Source organism: Ostrea edulis, chromosome 4 (genome assembly GCF_947568905.1).
Source record: "Ostrea edulis chromosome 4, xbOstEdul1.1, whole genome shotgun sequence".
In the NCBI taxonomy this organism is placed as follows: domain Eukaryota; kingdom Metazoa; phylum Mollusca; class Bivalvia; order Ostreida; family Ostreidae; genus Ostrea; species Ostrea edulis.
Genome location: NC_079167.1, coordinates 80,573,020 through 80,590,003, shown reverse-complemented (window position 1 = coordinate 80,590,003; position 16,984 = coordinate 80,573,020). Strand labels below are relative to the sequence as shown.

The window sequence follows — 16,984 nt, the reverse complement described above, 5'->3', positions numbered from 1 at the left end:
TCGATTGCCTGTATAGTTGTATATTGTTTAACGTCCCTCTCGAGAATATTTCAATGTATATATGTCAGTTACAGTCATTGTTTGATTCTCTATTGTTTAAAATTCATTCATATTCAAGGGCCACCATCAATTGCCTGTATTTAGACCTATACTTGATACTTTGGCCTTTTGAGCAGTGAGGATTAGACTGTTCCTAATTAATTGTGCCACAATATTTCAGTTAACAATCTTATTCAATGATCACTCTATGTTAACTCTTTTCTCATAATATGCAATCAGGTGCAGAGGACCTATTCTGACCCAGATAATCACTGGGTTACAAAGACATTTCTCTCAGCTAGATTTAAAGGTATTTCACAAACAGAAATGCTAGATTTATCTAAATTTCAGGATATTAGACTTTCTTCATGAACAAGGAATATATTCAATTCAAATGCTTTATTGACGACTAGCAAACATGAGGCATACATTATATATACACTAAGCTGTATGTATATTATATATATACACACATATATATATATATATATATATATATATATATATATCACATCAACTGTACAAGAATAATACAATATTTACCCTCCAAGGCTACTAGTTCTTAATATATGCCAACATGGTGTACTGGTGCACACTTTCGTATCTGTACGATGGAGGAACAGGTTCGATTCCTGTTGTTGGCTTTCCTTTGAAAGAACTAGTAGAGATCTTCCATTGTTTAAGAATACTTCAATACATCATAGCATTTAATGTCAATTACACACACTTGCACAGAAAACATGTTTACTAGTCTAATGAAATAGCTAAATTTCATTTAAAATAATTATTTGCATAGAAAAGGTTTCTAATAAAAGAAGGTTGTGATCAAGCATTTCTTGTGCAACACATTCCCATCTGAAAGTTAGCAAAATTCCTCATAAGTTTTATCCCCAAGTAACTGAAACATGTCTGTGTTGCATGTATCCATTTCAAAGATTCTTCAATTTCCACATGAAACAATGCCAAATCTCCTTTTTCAGGTCTTTTATGTCATATATTTCTCTGGCCATACAGTGGAATGAATTACTCCTCCTCCTACCATTTAGCTAACTTCTTGATCTGAGAACTGACACTCTCAAAGTTCCTCCATAAGCTCACCTCTGATCTAAAAATTAAAAACAATGTCACAAAACATCAGTATAATCAGTGAAGATTTGCATTGATATGGATCAGGAATAGTAGTAAATACACAATGCACATACATCATAAATATTAATTATGTCGTTACATGTATTTTACTATAGATAAATAATGAAACAAGTCTGTAATTTTTGCAGAAGATGAACAACCAACTGTGAATTTTGAATGTCAATATATTTCCCTTTTCATCTAAAGTTTTATATTCATGCAGGTTTTACTTACACAAACAAGAGGGAGGGAATGCTTGTATGCATGCCATATTCTTCACTTCCACTCAAAAAATTCTCATTTTCAAGGAAGTCTTCTGAAGATCTGGCTTCTCCTTTTTTAAAGGGTCTGCATGATCACATGAAATAAAACAAGGTAGGTCAGTTCATTCCATACAAAAAATCATGCATTTTTCACTATTGTGTTTTATCAATACAGAAATTGTCAGTATCTAATATAATCAATTTGGGATTAAATTTCTTCCACTAACAAATAGAACATATTTTAGAATATGATAAACTTCTCACACCTTTAGATGCCAGAAATAATTGTTTTTGTTATTGCTGTAAGAGGTGGGAAACTTGAAATAACAGACTGTAACAAATTGATTTAGTTGTTAACCTGTTCTGGAAGTCTGTAATTCTTCTTTCAAGTTGGATGTTAATTCCTTCCGATATGAATTGGTTTCGAGGAGGATGGGTCCTTGAATACCCCTTTAGAATTTCTTTCTCTGTCTTTTTCCATCTGGAGTCTGTAGACTACATGGTAAAATAAAGAGATCAATCTGGTTATCTTTCTTTTCCTTTTTCCACAAAACTATATTAAGAGTCATTAATTTGGTACACAAGTACCACAAATTTAATGTATTGAAAACTATCTTGAAATTTGCAATACAGTGAGAGAAACAGAAATGCAAAACTTTGTTTTTGGGGATGAATGTCTTGGGTTTCTCCAGATTGTGATCTTCTACATTTTTTCTTTGAAGCTTTAGCAGGTGTGATTTTATTATCAAATCCAAGCAGTACAATGAGTTTGTGCAAAAGCATAACAATGAAATGTTACTATAGTGCCATATTGTGTACTTCACATTATGTAAAATTTGTTTTTGTTGTGATACAGAATTCCTGGCTACTACAGCCTAAGATTTTTAAATTGAAGTGTATGAACTCAGTTCTCTCATAAAGAAGACAAAGAATTTGAGTTACAAACAAATGCAAAATATAATGCTAACACAAAAATAGAATACCTCAATGTATAACTTTTGGCAAATATAAAAATTGTGGACCGACCCACAAATATAATTTTAGACAAACAGGACAGTGAATCAGTGAGGAATAGTAACTGTTGACAATGAAATTGTTAGTATCCCCTACTGAAATCTGAAGAATATTCACAGTAAACCAAAGTAACAACAGAAACTTTAAATCAAGCCTATTGGATCAAGCATAAAGTTGGCAGGTCAACATAAGAATTAAATAATTACATTGTCAGACACCATTGTTACTGAATTATAAAATGCATAAATAGCCTTATCTGCTACACAAGCAATATATATATCTTATTATACCTGTTGGCATGGTTTTGCATATTCATGAAGCATTATATATGAGGGTGTTTTTTCATCTACTATCAAGTGTTTCTTCTTTCCATATGTATGGAAATTCATCTGAAATTAAAACGATTAATATACATAATATTGAGAATCTGTAAAATTGTACACTATAAGTCCAATAAAAGCTTAAAACACCCCTATCATCGTACAAGAAAGTCATCATATAAACTTCAGCTATAGCCTATAGTCTTATCAAAGTAAAGCACGTCATTAGATCTATATGTAATAAAAAATTATCCAAAAATGAGTCGAGGAAATTCGATCTGAAATTGTCGGTTTAAAATAAGAAAACTGGCGCGTGTCATCTATAAAACTCAGTATGTATCTTCGCCAGCAACCCAATACAACCCATCAATAGTAGAAAAAACGAAGTGACACGGTTAGATTTAATTTAACACACGTGAAAAATATGCGAGTTGATCATCACCTACTTACTTGAAAACAAAGGGATAAGACTATATCAAACAAGCGTGTCACATGGAAAACCAAGTATTATACATTTCCTAAGGTCTGTCTCTGGCAATTAATGACATAAAATCGAAAGTGACACAGCTAATTAAGCCATGATACGCTCATTTACGTACATTCCCATTACTTACCATTGAGTCCGCCATATTGGATTTTGATCAGTGGAAGAATCCATTCGACATCCGATGCCTGGCCTTCGTTCTTTGAACATCGGAAGGCCTCGGGTACCAGGCTAGCCTATTTTAAGTACAACTTAACAGATGAAATACAGGGGCAATTAACTCATTGTATAGGGGCAGGTAACTCGTGGTCGCCGCCCTGCAAGCGGTACCAAATAGCGTTAACCGAAGCGGAGTTCACACTTTTACGCATGGAAATATGTTATAAAATTGTTGTACATGGACAGTGTATGTCCAATTCTTCGGTTTTGTAAATTAATGATTGACCACACAATTAGCTGTGCGTCAATTTTCAATTCATGGACATAGGATACCCAAAAATATTTGCTGTGGAATTTTGTAATACTAAACAAGGGTTTAAAATATTCAATGATAACCGATGTGATCTCTCTCTCTCTCTCTCTCTCTCTCTCTCTCTCTCTCTCTCTCTCTCTCTCTTTCTCCTTTCTAGCCGACCAAACTTATTAAGTGAGGACGTCCTCACAATGTGTAGAAGATAATACACACATATATTATTATTATTGAGAAAAGAAGACATTCAGTCAAGTCGCAGAGCAGGCAGACGGTAAACGTTTCTTCATACAAATGTCTTGAACCTCAACTTGTCATTACGCAAATGATGGATCCACAGTTTACGTAGTCTTTTCTTTTCAAATGACTTGGTTGAGTCGGGAATTTCGAGAACCCCCCCCCCCCCCCCCCCCCCCCCACCTTTTTTCACATCTCCCCTTCGCATTAGTGTAATTAACTGCTTGTCAGGAAGGCATCAACCTATTTATTCCTAAGATCTACCACATGCACATCTTTGATGATCTCACAGGTGCTTGGGTTCAGGACCCCCCCCCCCCCCCCCCCCAACTCCGAATAAGCTACATGAGTTGATTTAATCAATTTTTGTTGAAAATATTTCTAATGCATGTCAACAACGTCTTGCATATCCATAAAGTAAAAAAAAGAAACATGTAATTCAAAATAAGCCCTTTAAAAATAATACTCTCACTGGTTATTATAAGTTCTGTTATAATAACCAGTGAGGGTATTTTTCTTAGGGCTTAATTTGAATTATTTGGACTTTATAGGTATGCAAGGGGGGGGGGGGGGGGGCAGTAAGAGATAGAGCTTTGATATTTCACATGAGTATTCCTTGTTACAAGATCTTTCCGTTGGTATTGAACCTTTTGACCTTGACATTTGATCTACTTAATTTTTTTTTTTTACATTGGTCATAACTTCTAAATGGTAAATATTAGAGCTTTCATATTGTACATGAGCATTTCTTTTGACAAGATCTTTTTACTGGTACCAAGATATTTGCCCTGTGACCTTGGTCATCTTCGGAATTGGCCATTATCGGGGGCATTTGTGTTTCACAAACACATCTTGTTGCTTTTAAAATACAAGCTTATGTAATCTGTAAATGGCATATCATTTTCTTTGATGGTGTGGACTTCCTTGTTTACACCATAGACATATATAACAGTTTACACAACAATTAAAACATTTTTTGTTATGCAATCCTTTGTCTTTTTAGACTTTTATATACAAGAAAGTCCACTTGAAGTGAAAAGGTTACCTGTAGGTGTCCAATAAGTTGACAATTGCTGTCCTTTATTTTTAAGAATGGATAAATACTGTCCGTTCTTAAAAATAATAGACAGTAATTGTCAACTTATTGGACAGTGCTGGATAAACCCAATAACTTATTAGACGTTTACAGTTAGGCTGAAAATAAGAGAAAGACAATACGTTTGTCAAGGAGATACAAATTTAATTTTAAATTCCCTACAAGAATCAACAGAGATATCGGAAAAATCACTGAAACACTTAAAACGATATTTCCCCTTAGTAGAATTTTCTACTTCAACTTTAAGATTCACAATTTTTTTTAAATTCTATTGGCCATTATGATATCGCATTAAAACTTAAATTTGAAAGACATATTTCCATACTTGTATTTGAATTTCACTGGATTCAGAGGCACATTCCGAAATTTCTTCACTATGTTTTTTTTCTTTTCTTTATTAGCATATCATAATTCTGAATTATTATTTTCGCTTTCATGAATAATTTCATTTCACGAGATGGGTGCATTGGGTTCTTTTGGCTGGCGTTAATTATTTCCTCATCCAAATATTCGAAAACACAATGCTTTTCAGATCAAATTTTGGCTCCAATAAGTGAACAAAAGAAACAGAATTCTACGCAAGACTGGTTATATTGTCAGATTATTAAAAAAAAAAAAAGCTTTATTCATAATTATCATTGTCAATGGGTTTACCTGAGCCTGTCCATTCTTAGAACAAAAGATGTAATGTTTTAAGTAGGATATAAACCTCAAACTGTCCATTTTGTGAGAGAAAGAACTGATCTCGGCTATACGGGCCTCAACCATGCAGTTCTTTCTCTCACATAATGGACAGTTTTTGGTTTATATCCTTTACAGAAATATCAATTTTGATATAGTGAGTAAGATGAGAAAAAAGACTTAATTTATTGGTATTACAAAGGTATTTAAAAGTGAGGCCCAAACGACTAGGACCGAAACGACATTAGGCCGAAACTACTAACAGCCGAAAAAACTTGGGGCCAAACTGAAAAAAGGCCGAAACGACCAGAAATCTAAATAACATTGACCATGGATAAGCTCCGCCCACATTCAGTGATCCGTGGAGCAACCGTAGGGTGTTTTTTGGGGGTCTTTAAACCCACAACTAATCAATAAAACGATGCTTATTGTACTTACTAATATCGATTACAATAGAATATCACTCCAAAATTCGATAAGAGATGCACACAATTGTAGTCAACCGAATTTTCGCTGTCATTTGAGCAACCGAGTCACGTGACTCAAAACAAAGCTCGAGAGTTTGTTAAAATGTTTTCAAGAGACTGTTTATGTGATAAAAGAACGCATAAAATCGATATTAGCAAGTACAAGAAGCATCGTTTTATTGATTAGTTTTAAAATCAGCCCGAGGCGGCGAAATTTCCACTTTACGTAATGGCGCCGGTTGTGACGTTTTCCCAAACTCCGTACAGCGTCAAATTCTCCGGGACTACTTTCCCCTTCGAATAATGATATTGGATAACGTAACGGAATATACTGAGCTGACCAGAGCTTGACGTTTTCTTGGCACGGTAAATATCAAAATCATAAAGAAGCCAGGAAAACGTCAGATATTTCGGACTAAGTGTATGGTATTCTTCAGCAATTTTAATTTGAATTTTATGGCAACATAGATCGATCGCTACATTGACTTGATACACAAAGATATCTTCACACAAGTTTATGATTGATTGGATGGATACTAATTAACGTCCCACAAGTTTAATTAATAGATTGGAAACAAAGAATGACCCGTTTATACATGAAATACGCAAAAATCATCGTATACCGTTTAAAAGGAGTAACACTAGTTTTAATAGTTGCACATATCTTGCCTCAGAAATCTAAAATGGGACATAAAAATATTGAGCTTATGAATCAGGTAGTCGAATCATTCTTCAAGAAACTGATTTTTTAATACAAAATTTGGATTAATCAATAGTTTAGACGTTACCGTGTTGAAACAATTTTCAACTGTTGAAAATTAATGCATTGTAGTGGGGGAAAAATGATTGTCCGAACCCAGAATGCGAATCTCCGGATTAATAATGCAAAATAACATTTAGAAAAAATTCGTCCGGAAGGTAAAGTGTTCGGATTGTGGACGTCCGGATTACCAAGGTCCCTTTGTAATAAGTAACAAATGTCATCAAGGGAAGCAACTCCGTTTACGTCTTCTGAGCAGATATCTCGCATTGCTGCGTTACAATGTATCACCTCTTTGGCTTATAGAATATTATGTAGCGGAAGTGAGACCATTGAAATTTCCAATAATTTTGATATTGATATATCTACAAATTGTAATAATAGCCTTTCATCAATAACGTGTCCAATGGGCGTATGATTACTGGTTATCAGTGTTCGATTATTTCAACGGCTGGAAATTTTGACAGAAATGAAAGTAGAATGTAAATAATATATAAAAAAAAATTCGATTTTGAAAATACACCAGGATATGAATTGCAACGCTACATGCCGGCTTACTCTCCATGTTGTACACCGGAGTGAAGTGTCACAGTTCATACCCTGATGTATTTTCAAAAATAAAATGTATGCCTTAATCAAATCCCCAGACTTATAATAATAATAATAATGTCCTTTATTTAAACAGGATAGCACAATTAATTTAAAACTAGTTTACATTGTGGTCCTGAAAACATATATACAGACAGCAGTATTATACAGATACAATATAAAATAGTATATTAAAGTATGTTGTATACATACATGTATGCTATTTACATATTTAAAACTGAATATAAAACAAAATAAATAAATAAACAAATAAAACTGAAAATAATCAAAAACAAATCTATATGGTTTTAATTTCCCGAATGAAAAAAAAAAATTCTAAGATAAGCGGATTTAAAAGTTTCCAATGTTGGGTAATATTTTAAAAATTCTGGCATATTATTCCATAACTGCGAACCGTAAATTGTAAAGATAATAAAGTAGATCCATGTAAAAGTAATCTTCCTCGGATATTCTCGTCAAAATAATCACATTACGAAAAGAAACATTTCCGAAGTGAAGTAAAACCATTGATATCAGATGGCAAGAGAGTCTTGTTTTGTGTGGTTTTTATATTTCTTCCGATACTGTTTTACTTATGTGGAGACGTCAGGGGCTTTAATTAAAGCGCCAACAAATAAACTATGCACTACGCTTATTGCCATACATGCACAGGTTTCTTTATCCTGACATCATGACTGTTAATGTCGTGTAAGATTTCAAACCCTACATTTCAACATTCGAAGATGATTCACGTGTTCTTTCATTCAGGGGCCAATGTAGGCCATCGCATATAGCGGTTATTGCACTTGATTCATCGTTGCTCCTTCTTTGTCCCTGGTTACATGAGGAGAGGCTGGACCGCACTGTCAACTGCCCCTACACCTTCCGAATCTATACATCATACACGTATTCTTTTCTTACATATTGTATTGATTGTATGTTGTTTAAAGTTCCTCTCGATAATTTTTTCACTCCTATGGAGACGTCAGTATTGTCGATGAAGGGCTGTAAAATTTAGGCCTATGCTCGGCGCTAACGGCCTTTGAGGAGGGAGGGTTCTTTAACGTGCCACACCTGCTGTGACAAGGGGTCTCGATTTTTGCGATCTCATGCGAAGGACCACCCCATTTGGTCACCTCTTACGACAAGCATGGGGAACTGAGGACCTATTCTAACCCGGATCCCCACGGGATCTTATATATGATATATGCATGATCAAGACACGATGCATTGTGTGTTCTTTTCTACGTATGATATAGTAAAACAATCAAGATAGGTTGTACGTTTATTTCTACAAACGATATAGCCATACCATCACAATGTTGTAGGTCTCATATAGCCATACCATCACAATGTTGTAGGTCTCATATAGCCATACCATCACAATGTTGTAGGTCTCGGGACGGTGGTATTTGTACATGGACACACGTAACACGGACGTCAGAGACAACACATTCGGGGATTTTGATGTTCTTGGGAATGGAAAACTAGTGAACAATCTCTATCGTTGGTTTCCGTAAGTCATATTTATTAAATTATATATTATGATATTGGACATGGGTGTTTAAAGAATATACTGTCGTTTTATGCAATTTGTCTTTCAAAGGGGATAACAGTTAATCTATGACACGCAGCTTTTTAGGTATGTAAATCAACCTGATTTACAAGTAAACGTGTGATTGTAAACTCCGTAGATCTATAGTTGCTGCAGGTTTGCCAGGCATTTAAGCACACGTTAGCAGGACGTAGCTCAACCTTCAAAACTTTTTCTCATCATACTTGATTATCTTACAATATGCAGTATTTGCATGTAGGGTATTAAGAACGGTCAGGTTACTTCACATGTAATTTACGCATGATTTTTAAGTTTTATTTTAAATCAAGGACAGTATCTAAAATGTACAATCTGAACAACAATATGATCATGAGATAAAGTTATTCTAAGGCAATTTTGTCCAATCCACGTTTTTTTAATGGAGAAAATTGAATAAATTCGCATTACGCTGTGACATTTGAGCACACTGTGTTATAACCATAAAAGTAGGTCATTCCGCCAGAATTAACGTCTAATTTCTCTTGTCTACGACTATTTCCCCCGGTTCATCTTGGGATATAGTCTTGGTCGCATTTGATGGAAAAATATCGTGAAAATTCACTATGCATATATGATATTATACGATAAGTAAAAGGTAAATGCATGCACCTTGATTAAACAGGGAAGAGAATTAGAGAATCGCTTCGAATTATTTGAGTTAAAATATGCTGATTTGTTTCTAGTTTTATGTTTCTCCCGTATTAATGACTTCGATGCATGACTGTTTCATTTACGAAATTTTAATCCGATACTTAACCTTAATGAATGTATTAATGATTTCATTTACTGTAATTAAAACTTTAATGCATCTATTATTAGTTAATTTTAGTAGTTGACCGGTCCTACCAAGAAATGAATCATGAAGAAGCCTGGGAGTTTTATTCATTGCAAGTGTGTAGACTGCTTTTACAATATTGATTATTGATATCATTAATCAACATTAATCAAACTAACGAATTTCCATCTATTTAAAAAAAAACCCACTTTTATTTCCATTTTCCGTGGAAGACTGTATATATTGAGATTTCTTTCTCTCTACGAACTATGCATTTCCTTTCGAAAGGGATTGGTGGAAAACATTTACAATATTTTCATTGGTTGAAATGCTGATCTTTACAAGGGAAATAATCTAGTGCTGATCTACTTTACGTTCAACTTACCAATTTTACAAGCTTTCCAACATTCTCGTGCTTTTCAGGCAAGTGGAGAAATATCTACGAGGCGTCTTACCTGAGCTTCTAACAGAGAAGTTGCGATTGTTTCGTCCATTGCCTATTTGATTCAAAACTGGAATAGCACCCTCTTCTAAAGTTATTGCCCGGCCGTATGATAAATAGTTACGGTCAAAATTCTCCTTCCCACTAAATTTTTATGAAACCGTCTTCATGAATAGAACAGAACTCATATTTTAGGTTACAATTTTCACGCCTGAAAACCCACTTCCTAACAAAATCCATTCTCGCACATTTATTGGAAATTAAAGAAAATTTGATAAATGTGTGTAAAAGGAAAATACGCTATACTGTATTTACATTACTCTTCACAAACATGTATACTTGCATCTATTTCACTGTGTAGTATGACGAAAAGCTTTTTTAAAAAGCTACAAAGCCACAGTTGTATATTGATTTTATTCGAGAAAAACGCTTTCCCTTCGTTGCTCTTTAATTTCTATAATCTCGATCCCCATCAGAACTTGACAGTATCACAGCCCTGAAAAAAAATCATTAGAAAGCTGTTAAATTGATGCAAAATAAGTCAGGGGGAAAGGTTATCTGCTTCGTCCGCCGACACCGGATAAACAACACCTCACCTGGTATTTTATTTTTAAAAAAAATCACACGCAAAAGAGACTGCTTCTCTCAATTTTTCTTCGACGTAAATCTAAGATTTTCATAAGGGGTGTATCTGTAGCTCTCTGACCTGTCCCAATATTTTCTCAGAGAGCTACAGTTCAGCAGCTATTTTCATATTTGACGTTAGTTTCTTTATTAGCATTACTTTTATATATTGCATTTCTGGTCAAGATGCGGGTATGTCTCTCAGCCAATTTCGTTCTGCATTCTTAGGACATTTTTCGTCATTTTAAATAAATGACAATCGTTGTCACCTAACATGTTTTTATGTTATGCTTTACATGAAAACAGAGTTGCAATGTTGCCTTGGAGTAAGAGCAAAATTTTAACATAAATGTATATATTGTCATTTTTTATCAAAGATAAAAAGATGTGATATTTTGGGGAAATTTTACAATATAAAACTCCGCCTCTGTTTATTGATCCAAACGCCCATCATGAATGAAGTAAAGTTAAATAAGTTTAACACACTGCAAACGTCAAAATAGAAAGTTTTTTAGTATCTGATGTAACTTCCGTTCACACTAATGACGGACTCTATACGTCCTCTTTAGCTTCTGATCAAACGTTGAATTATTTACCCACATGTAATTATAAAACCCCAAAAGCTCTCTAAGGTTCTCTAGACTTTTCTAGTGGTCTATGACTCTATGTTGATAAGGCCTGGTCATCTGAGTAGTAGAATTCGTCAATTCCTAGAGAACCGATCACAAATCTCTAAATCAACAAACAATCCCTAGAGAACAGACTACAAAACCCTGAATACCATTTATCAATCCGAGGGAAGTGACTTCCAAATCATGAACCAAAAACAATTCTGTCACTTAACACAATCTGTTAATACTGGAGAACGAACTAGATAATTATATCACTTAACACAATCTGTTAATACTAGAGAACGAACTACAGAATTCTGTCACTTAACACAATCTGTTAATACTAGAGAACGAACTACAGAATTCTAAATTAACACAATCTGTTAATACTAGAGAACGAACTACAGAATTCTGTCACTTAACACAATCTGTTAATACTAGAGAACGAACTACAGAATTCTAAATTAACACAATCTGTTAATACTAGAGAACGAACTACAGAATTCTGTCACTTAACACAATCTGTTAATACTAGAGAACGAACTACAGAATTCTATCACTTAACACAATCTGTTAATACTAGAGAACGAACTACAGAATTCTAAATTAACACAATCTGTTAATACTAGAGAACGAACTACAGAATTCTGTCACTTAACACAATCTGTTAACACTAGAGAGCGAACTACAGAATTCTATCACTTGACACAATCTGTTAATACTGGAGAACGAACTAGATAATTATATCACTTAACACAATCTGTTAATACTAGAGAACGAACTACAGAATTCTGTTACTTAACACAATCTGTTAATACTAGACAACGAACTACATAATTATGTCACTTAACACAATCTGTTAGTACTAGAGAACGAACCAGAATTCTGTCACTTAACACAATCTGTTAATACTAGAGAACGAACTACAGAATTCTTAATTAACACAATTTCTCTGTCCTACCGAACATACTACAAATTCTTGACTTAACAAAATCTGTCAATGCTAGGGTACTGACTACAACTGCCTGAATTAACACAATTTTTTAATCCTAGAGAACATGTTACAAATCCCTGAACCAATACACAATCTGTCAATCATAGAGAACATAATGAAAATCCCTGAATCAATACACAATCTGTCAATCATAGAGAACATAATGAAAATCCCTGAATCAATACACAATCTGTCAATGCTAGAAAACAAACAAATCCCTGAATCAATACACAATCTGTCAATGCTAGAAAACATAAACAAATCCCTGAATCAATACACAATCTGTCAATTCTAGAGAACAAAATGAAAATCCCTGAATCAATATACAATCTGTCAATGCTAGAAAACATAAACAAATCCCTGAATCAATACACAATCTGTCAATTCTAGAGAACAAAATGAAAATCCCTGAATCAATATACAATCTGTCAATGCTAGAAAACATAAACAAATCCCTGAATCAATACACAATCTGTCAATCCTAGAAAACATGATACAAATCCCTGAATCAATACACAATCTGTCAATCCTAGAAAACATGATACAAATCCCTGAATCAATACACAATCTGTCAATCCTAGAAAACATGATACAAATCCCTGAATCAATACACAATCTGTCAATCCTAGAAAACATGATACAAATCCCTGAATCAATACACAATCTGTCAATCCTAGAAAACATGATACAAATCCCTGAATCAATACACAATCTGTCAATCCTAGAAAACATGATACAAATCCCTGAATCAATACACAATCTGTCAATCCTAGAAAACATGATACAAATCCCTGAATCAATACACAATCTGTCAATCCTAGAAAACATGATACAAATCCCTGAATCAATACACAATCTGTCAATCCTAGAGAAGCGACAACAAAACCCTCAATCAATACTATTTGTCAGTCTGAGGGAAGTGACTACAAAATCATAAACCAACAAACAATTATGTCAATTAACACAATCGTTTAATCCTAGAGAACATACTACGAAATTCTTAATCAACACAATCTATCAATCTCAGAAAAGCGACTACAAAACCCTGGAATAACAAAATCTGTCAATTTCAAATTTGCTCCGTTTACCATATACAGTAAAACTCGAATATAGCGCACAATGGTATAGCGAAATTACGGCTATAACGAAGTGAAAGCGATTTCCCCGGCAAATTCTTTATATATTCTATATGAAAATCTACGTCTATAACAAACACGGATATAGCAAATTTACGGATATTACGAAGTAAATTCCTGTTCCCATTGAATTAAAATTAAACGCAAAAATCACCTTTTAAAACGATTTCCTTTCCACTTCAAACTCGTTGTGAATTTTAACAATCGCTCTCCATTGCCATAAAGGATCCACACTGATTACAAAATTTCTTTTGTATTTTTTCAAAGGAGGTTGTTCACATAAAAACAATACTTACATATACGTGTCGCAAATATATTGTCGGTATTGTTTACTATTGTCGTTAATTAAATTTGAAGTTTGAATGCATTTATTTAATCGTTCACTGCTTTATTTGGGTAAAGCAACAAGTAAATGACAACTGCAGTAGTCTGTTTGTATGTATTGTACATAATTTTGTTGCCATTGTTCATTCGGCATTGTTCATGTTCTTGCGTTACTTGATAATGTAGCATGTCCTATCATCCTGGTATATAGGATGATGTATTATATATCACCCATCATGAGACTACATGACATGTCTTTTAAAATAAAACCCATCGTTATACTATTTCAGAGATCTAGAAGAGTGTCGTACTACAGCATTGTCATTTAACCCCGTCAGTTCTGATCCAGAGACTGCTGTGAAGTTCAAAGTCACCCGGATGTCCACAAAGGGTATACACCTTCATTCATGATTACTATAATTCTAATGTCCTTAAACTTATGCTGGTGTAAAAAAAACACCAGACATTGATATAATCTAAGATCAAGAGAAAAAGATGACACTTATTAAGAAGGCAAGTATGCACAGGTACAAGTACAATTTTGCAGTGTGTAAGGAAGTCCAACCTATACAGATCATGGTGTCGTGGGTAGCTAATTTTCAAGAACTATATCATACCCTGCATACATTTTTCCGATTAAATTTTAATTACCGTATATTTAACATGCTTAAACATGGACAAGTGAAAATAAGTAACAGTGATGAAAGGCGAAGATAATCTCATACTCCCAATAAGCAATGCAAAATTGAGAGTTGGGCAAACATGGACCCCTGGGTATACTAGAGGTGGGATTAAGTACCTAGGAGGAGTAAACCCCCTGTTGACCGGTCACACCCGCTGAGAGTCCGACATCTTGAGTAGGTAAAGGAAGTCACCCATAGTCAAAATCAGTGTACCAAGGACGGCCTAGCAATCGGTATAAAACAAGTCAGACAGCATTTGACCCAATGATAGGTTGTATTGGCAAACTAGATTGTTATAACGATAATAGAATTCGCTTTAAACGAGACTGTTGAAACCCCTGCACTATCAACTTGTTTGTCAGAGGTCTGACTCGATTTCAAAACTGATCATACGCAGGACAAGCTCTTGCGTATCGAATCAGCTTAGAGATATAAACACCATGTGCAGGTAATAATGGAATGTTGCTACATAAATGTGGGAAGTTGACAATGGAGAAGCAGAAATCATCGCGTTTATCATAAAATTAATTTGTTAATTTGCCGTTAATATCTATTTTAAATAAAATATCTGCGTATGACACAGAAGTGGAGGACTGCGTTTTCTTTTATTTTGAGTTCAAGAGATTTTTTCTTCTAATGTAGAGGTTTTTGAATAAATACTGCTTCATAAGAATATAAAAACAGGTAAGAAAGGGACACAGCTTGTGCCCATGGGAATTTCAGCAGAATTTCACCAAAGACTACAAAGATACTGTTAATGAGGAACTACAGCATATTTTTAATTCCAATGTCAGAGTACTTATGCACAGAATCAGATTGCCGTTTAACAAATTAATTGTTTGGATGACTGATCACTAGATACGAATATTTTCGTTTTCCATTTTTGTTGAAGAAGCAGCCTTCTATGATGTCAAAAAGCCTATACTTTAATCTATCTTAAAAAATGGTCGTGTAAAGTGTTGAGAAGTCGATGTTGCTGATTTAAGAAAAGCTTTGCGATTTCAAGTTTACTAAGTAAGGAACAGTGATCAATGTCGTAAATCCTATGAAGGATACAAAATTCAGAGAAGAGCATCCACGGATCCATGGAGATACCAGAGATGAGATCAGGTGCCTGGAAGGAGTAAGGATCCCCTGTCAATCGGTCACACTTGCCGTGAGCCCTATAGTTCGATCAAGTAAACGGATTATCAGTATGCGAGGCAAATTGCATCAATAAAACGAACATCGAATTTGCGAAATGCTGATTTTAAACGAGACTCTTGAAACTCCTCTACCATCGACAAACTTGTAAATAGCCTTCATAGATTAAAACATTGACCATACAAAGAACATGCAATGAAAAACAAATTGTCAAAACTCTCTAATGCTAAAATACGAATACCTAGGTATTCATGGTTTAATAGATTTTCAACTTTTTGTTAGAGGAACTTGGAACACAGACTTTTCTTTACATCAATGATCATCCGACCGAGGGCTTTGTGATCATGCACCAAGAGACACAACTGGACACGTACCTCATCACCACCAGACAGAGGGATCCCTCTAATCTAGACGACGAAATTAAGGCCGCTTTATTGGAGCTTAAATTGGATCCTCAAAACTTCAGAGTGAAATCCACAAATTACGGTAAGAAACGGATTTCATTTAAATGAGGTTATAATAAAAACAATCAAATTCATCTCACGTATGTTGATAACTGAAATGTAATATAGACCATGTATGTATTTTCTGGGTCTACATGTACGTACAGCAATGAAACACACAACATACGACACATTGAGAGTTTTGGCACCTGCGTATGCAAGGGAAATTATTTTCATGAAAGTATATATCTATTGTTTTCAGCCACGACTAAGTGAGATTTCTCAAAATTTGTCCCTTTTCCAGTTATTTCTTAATTTTACAAATACAGGTATGCCATTGTAACAATTAGCATGACTGGGTTGCCAACATATATTTACAAAAAGGAAGAGTAAAATACTAAATTGCGTCATTTTATTGTGAAAATATACAGGTGCTCATTAAAAAAATACCATTATCTGAATCTTTATCATTGAAGTTCGAGGTACAAATCGCATAAACTCATTTAGCTTAACAAAACTCACTTCTTACGCCTTACGGCAGGTGTGACCAATCGACAAGGGATACTTCGTCCTCCTTGGTGCAATTTCTCCAGGGGTCCATGTTTGCTCAACTATCTATTTTGCATTGCTTATAGGAGTTATGAAATTATTAATTTACAGACTTTTAAT

At 34.3% G+C, this 16,984-nt stretch overlaps 2 protein-coding genes across 4 annotated transcripts; one reads left to right on the top strand and one right to left on the bottom strand.

Annotated features, from left to right (window-relative positions):
* Positions 1–423: 423 nt before the first annotated feature.
* On the bottom strand, positions 424–3,484 carry LOC125664886 (uncharacterized). 3 transcript variants are annotated; one of them, XM_056163904.1, is made up of 5 exons: positions 3,364–3,484; positions 2,735–2,833; positions 1,789–1,925; positions 1,402–1,515; positions 424–1,144 (listed from the first exon to the last, which is right to left on the bottom strand). In XM_056163904.1, exons 1-5 carry the CDS (start codon positions 3,391–3,393, stop codon positions 1,075–1,077), a joined length of 450 nt encoding a protein of 149 aa, XP_056019879.1. In that variant the 5' UTR covers positions 3,394–3,484; the 3' UTR covers positions 424–1,074. The 3 variants fall into 3 exon arrangements, with proteins under 3 accessions (XP_056019879.1, XP_056019880.1, XP_056019881.1); XM_056163905.1 differs by having other exon boundaries at positions 3,379–3,484; XM_056163906.1 differs by lacking the exon at positions 3,364–3,484 and adding an exon at positions 3,215–3,354.
* A 4,805-nt stretch (positions 3,485–8,289) lies between these two features.
* Positions 8,290–16,384, top strand: LOC125669177 (uncharacterized). Its single transcript, XM_056161498.1, has 4 exons — positions 8,290–8,322; positions 8,941–9,062; positions 14,337–14,437; positions 16,155–16,384. Exons 1-4 carry the CDS (start codon positions 8,290–8,292, stop codon positions 16,382–16,384), a joined length of 486 nt encoding a protein of 161 aa, XP_056017473.1.
* Positions 16,385–16,984: the final 600 nt, after the last annotated feature.

Coding starts and splice junctions, on each gene's coding strand:
- LOC125664886 (XM_056163904.1), bottom strand. CDS start 3,393: ATGGCGGACTCAATGGTAAGTAATGGGAAT. Junction 2,834..3,363: donor CAATGGTAAGTAATGGGAAT/GTACGTAAATGA, acceptor TTTTAATTTCAG/ATGAATTTCCATACATATGG. Junction 1,516..1,788: donor ATTACAGACTTCCAGAACAG/GTTAACAACTAA, acceptor GTGATCATGCAG/ACCCTTTAAAAAAGGAGAAG.
- LOC125669177 (XM_056161498.1), top strand. CDS start 8,290: ATGATTCACGTGTTCTTTCATTCAGGGGCCAAT. Junction 8,323..8,940: donor TCTTTCATTCAGGGGCCAAT/GTAGGCCATCGC, acceptor ACAATGTTGTAG/GTCTCGGGACGGTGGTATTT. Junction 14,438..16,154: donor CACCCGGATGTCCACAAAGG/GTATACACCTTC, acceptor ACTTTTTGTTAG/AGGAACTTGGAACACAGACT.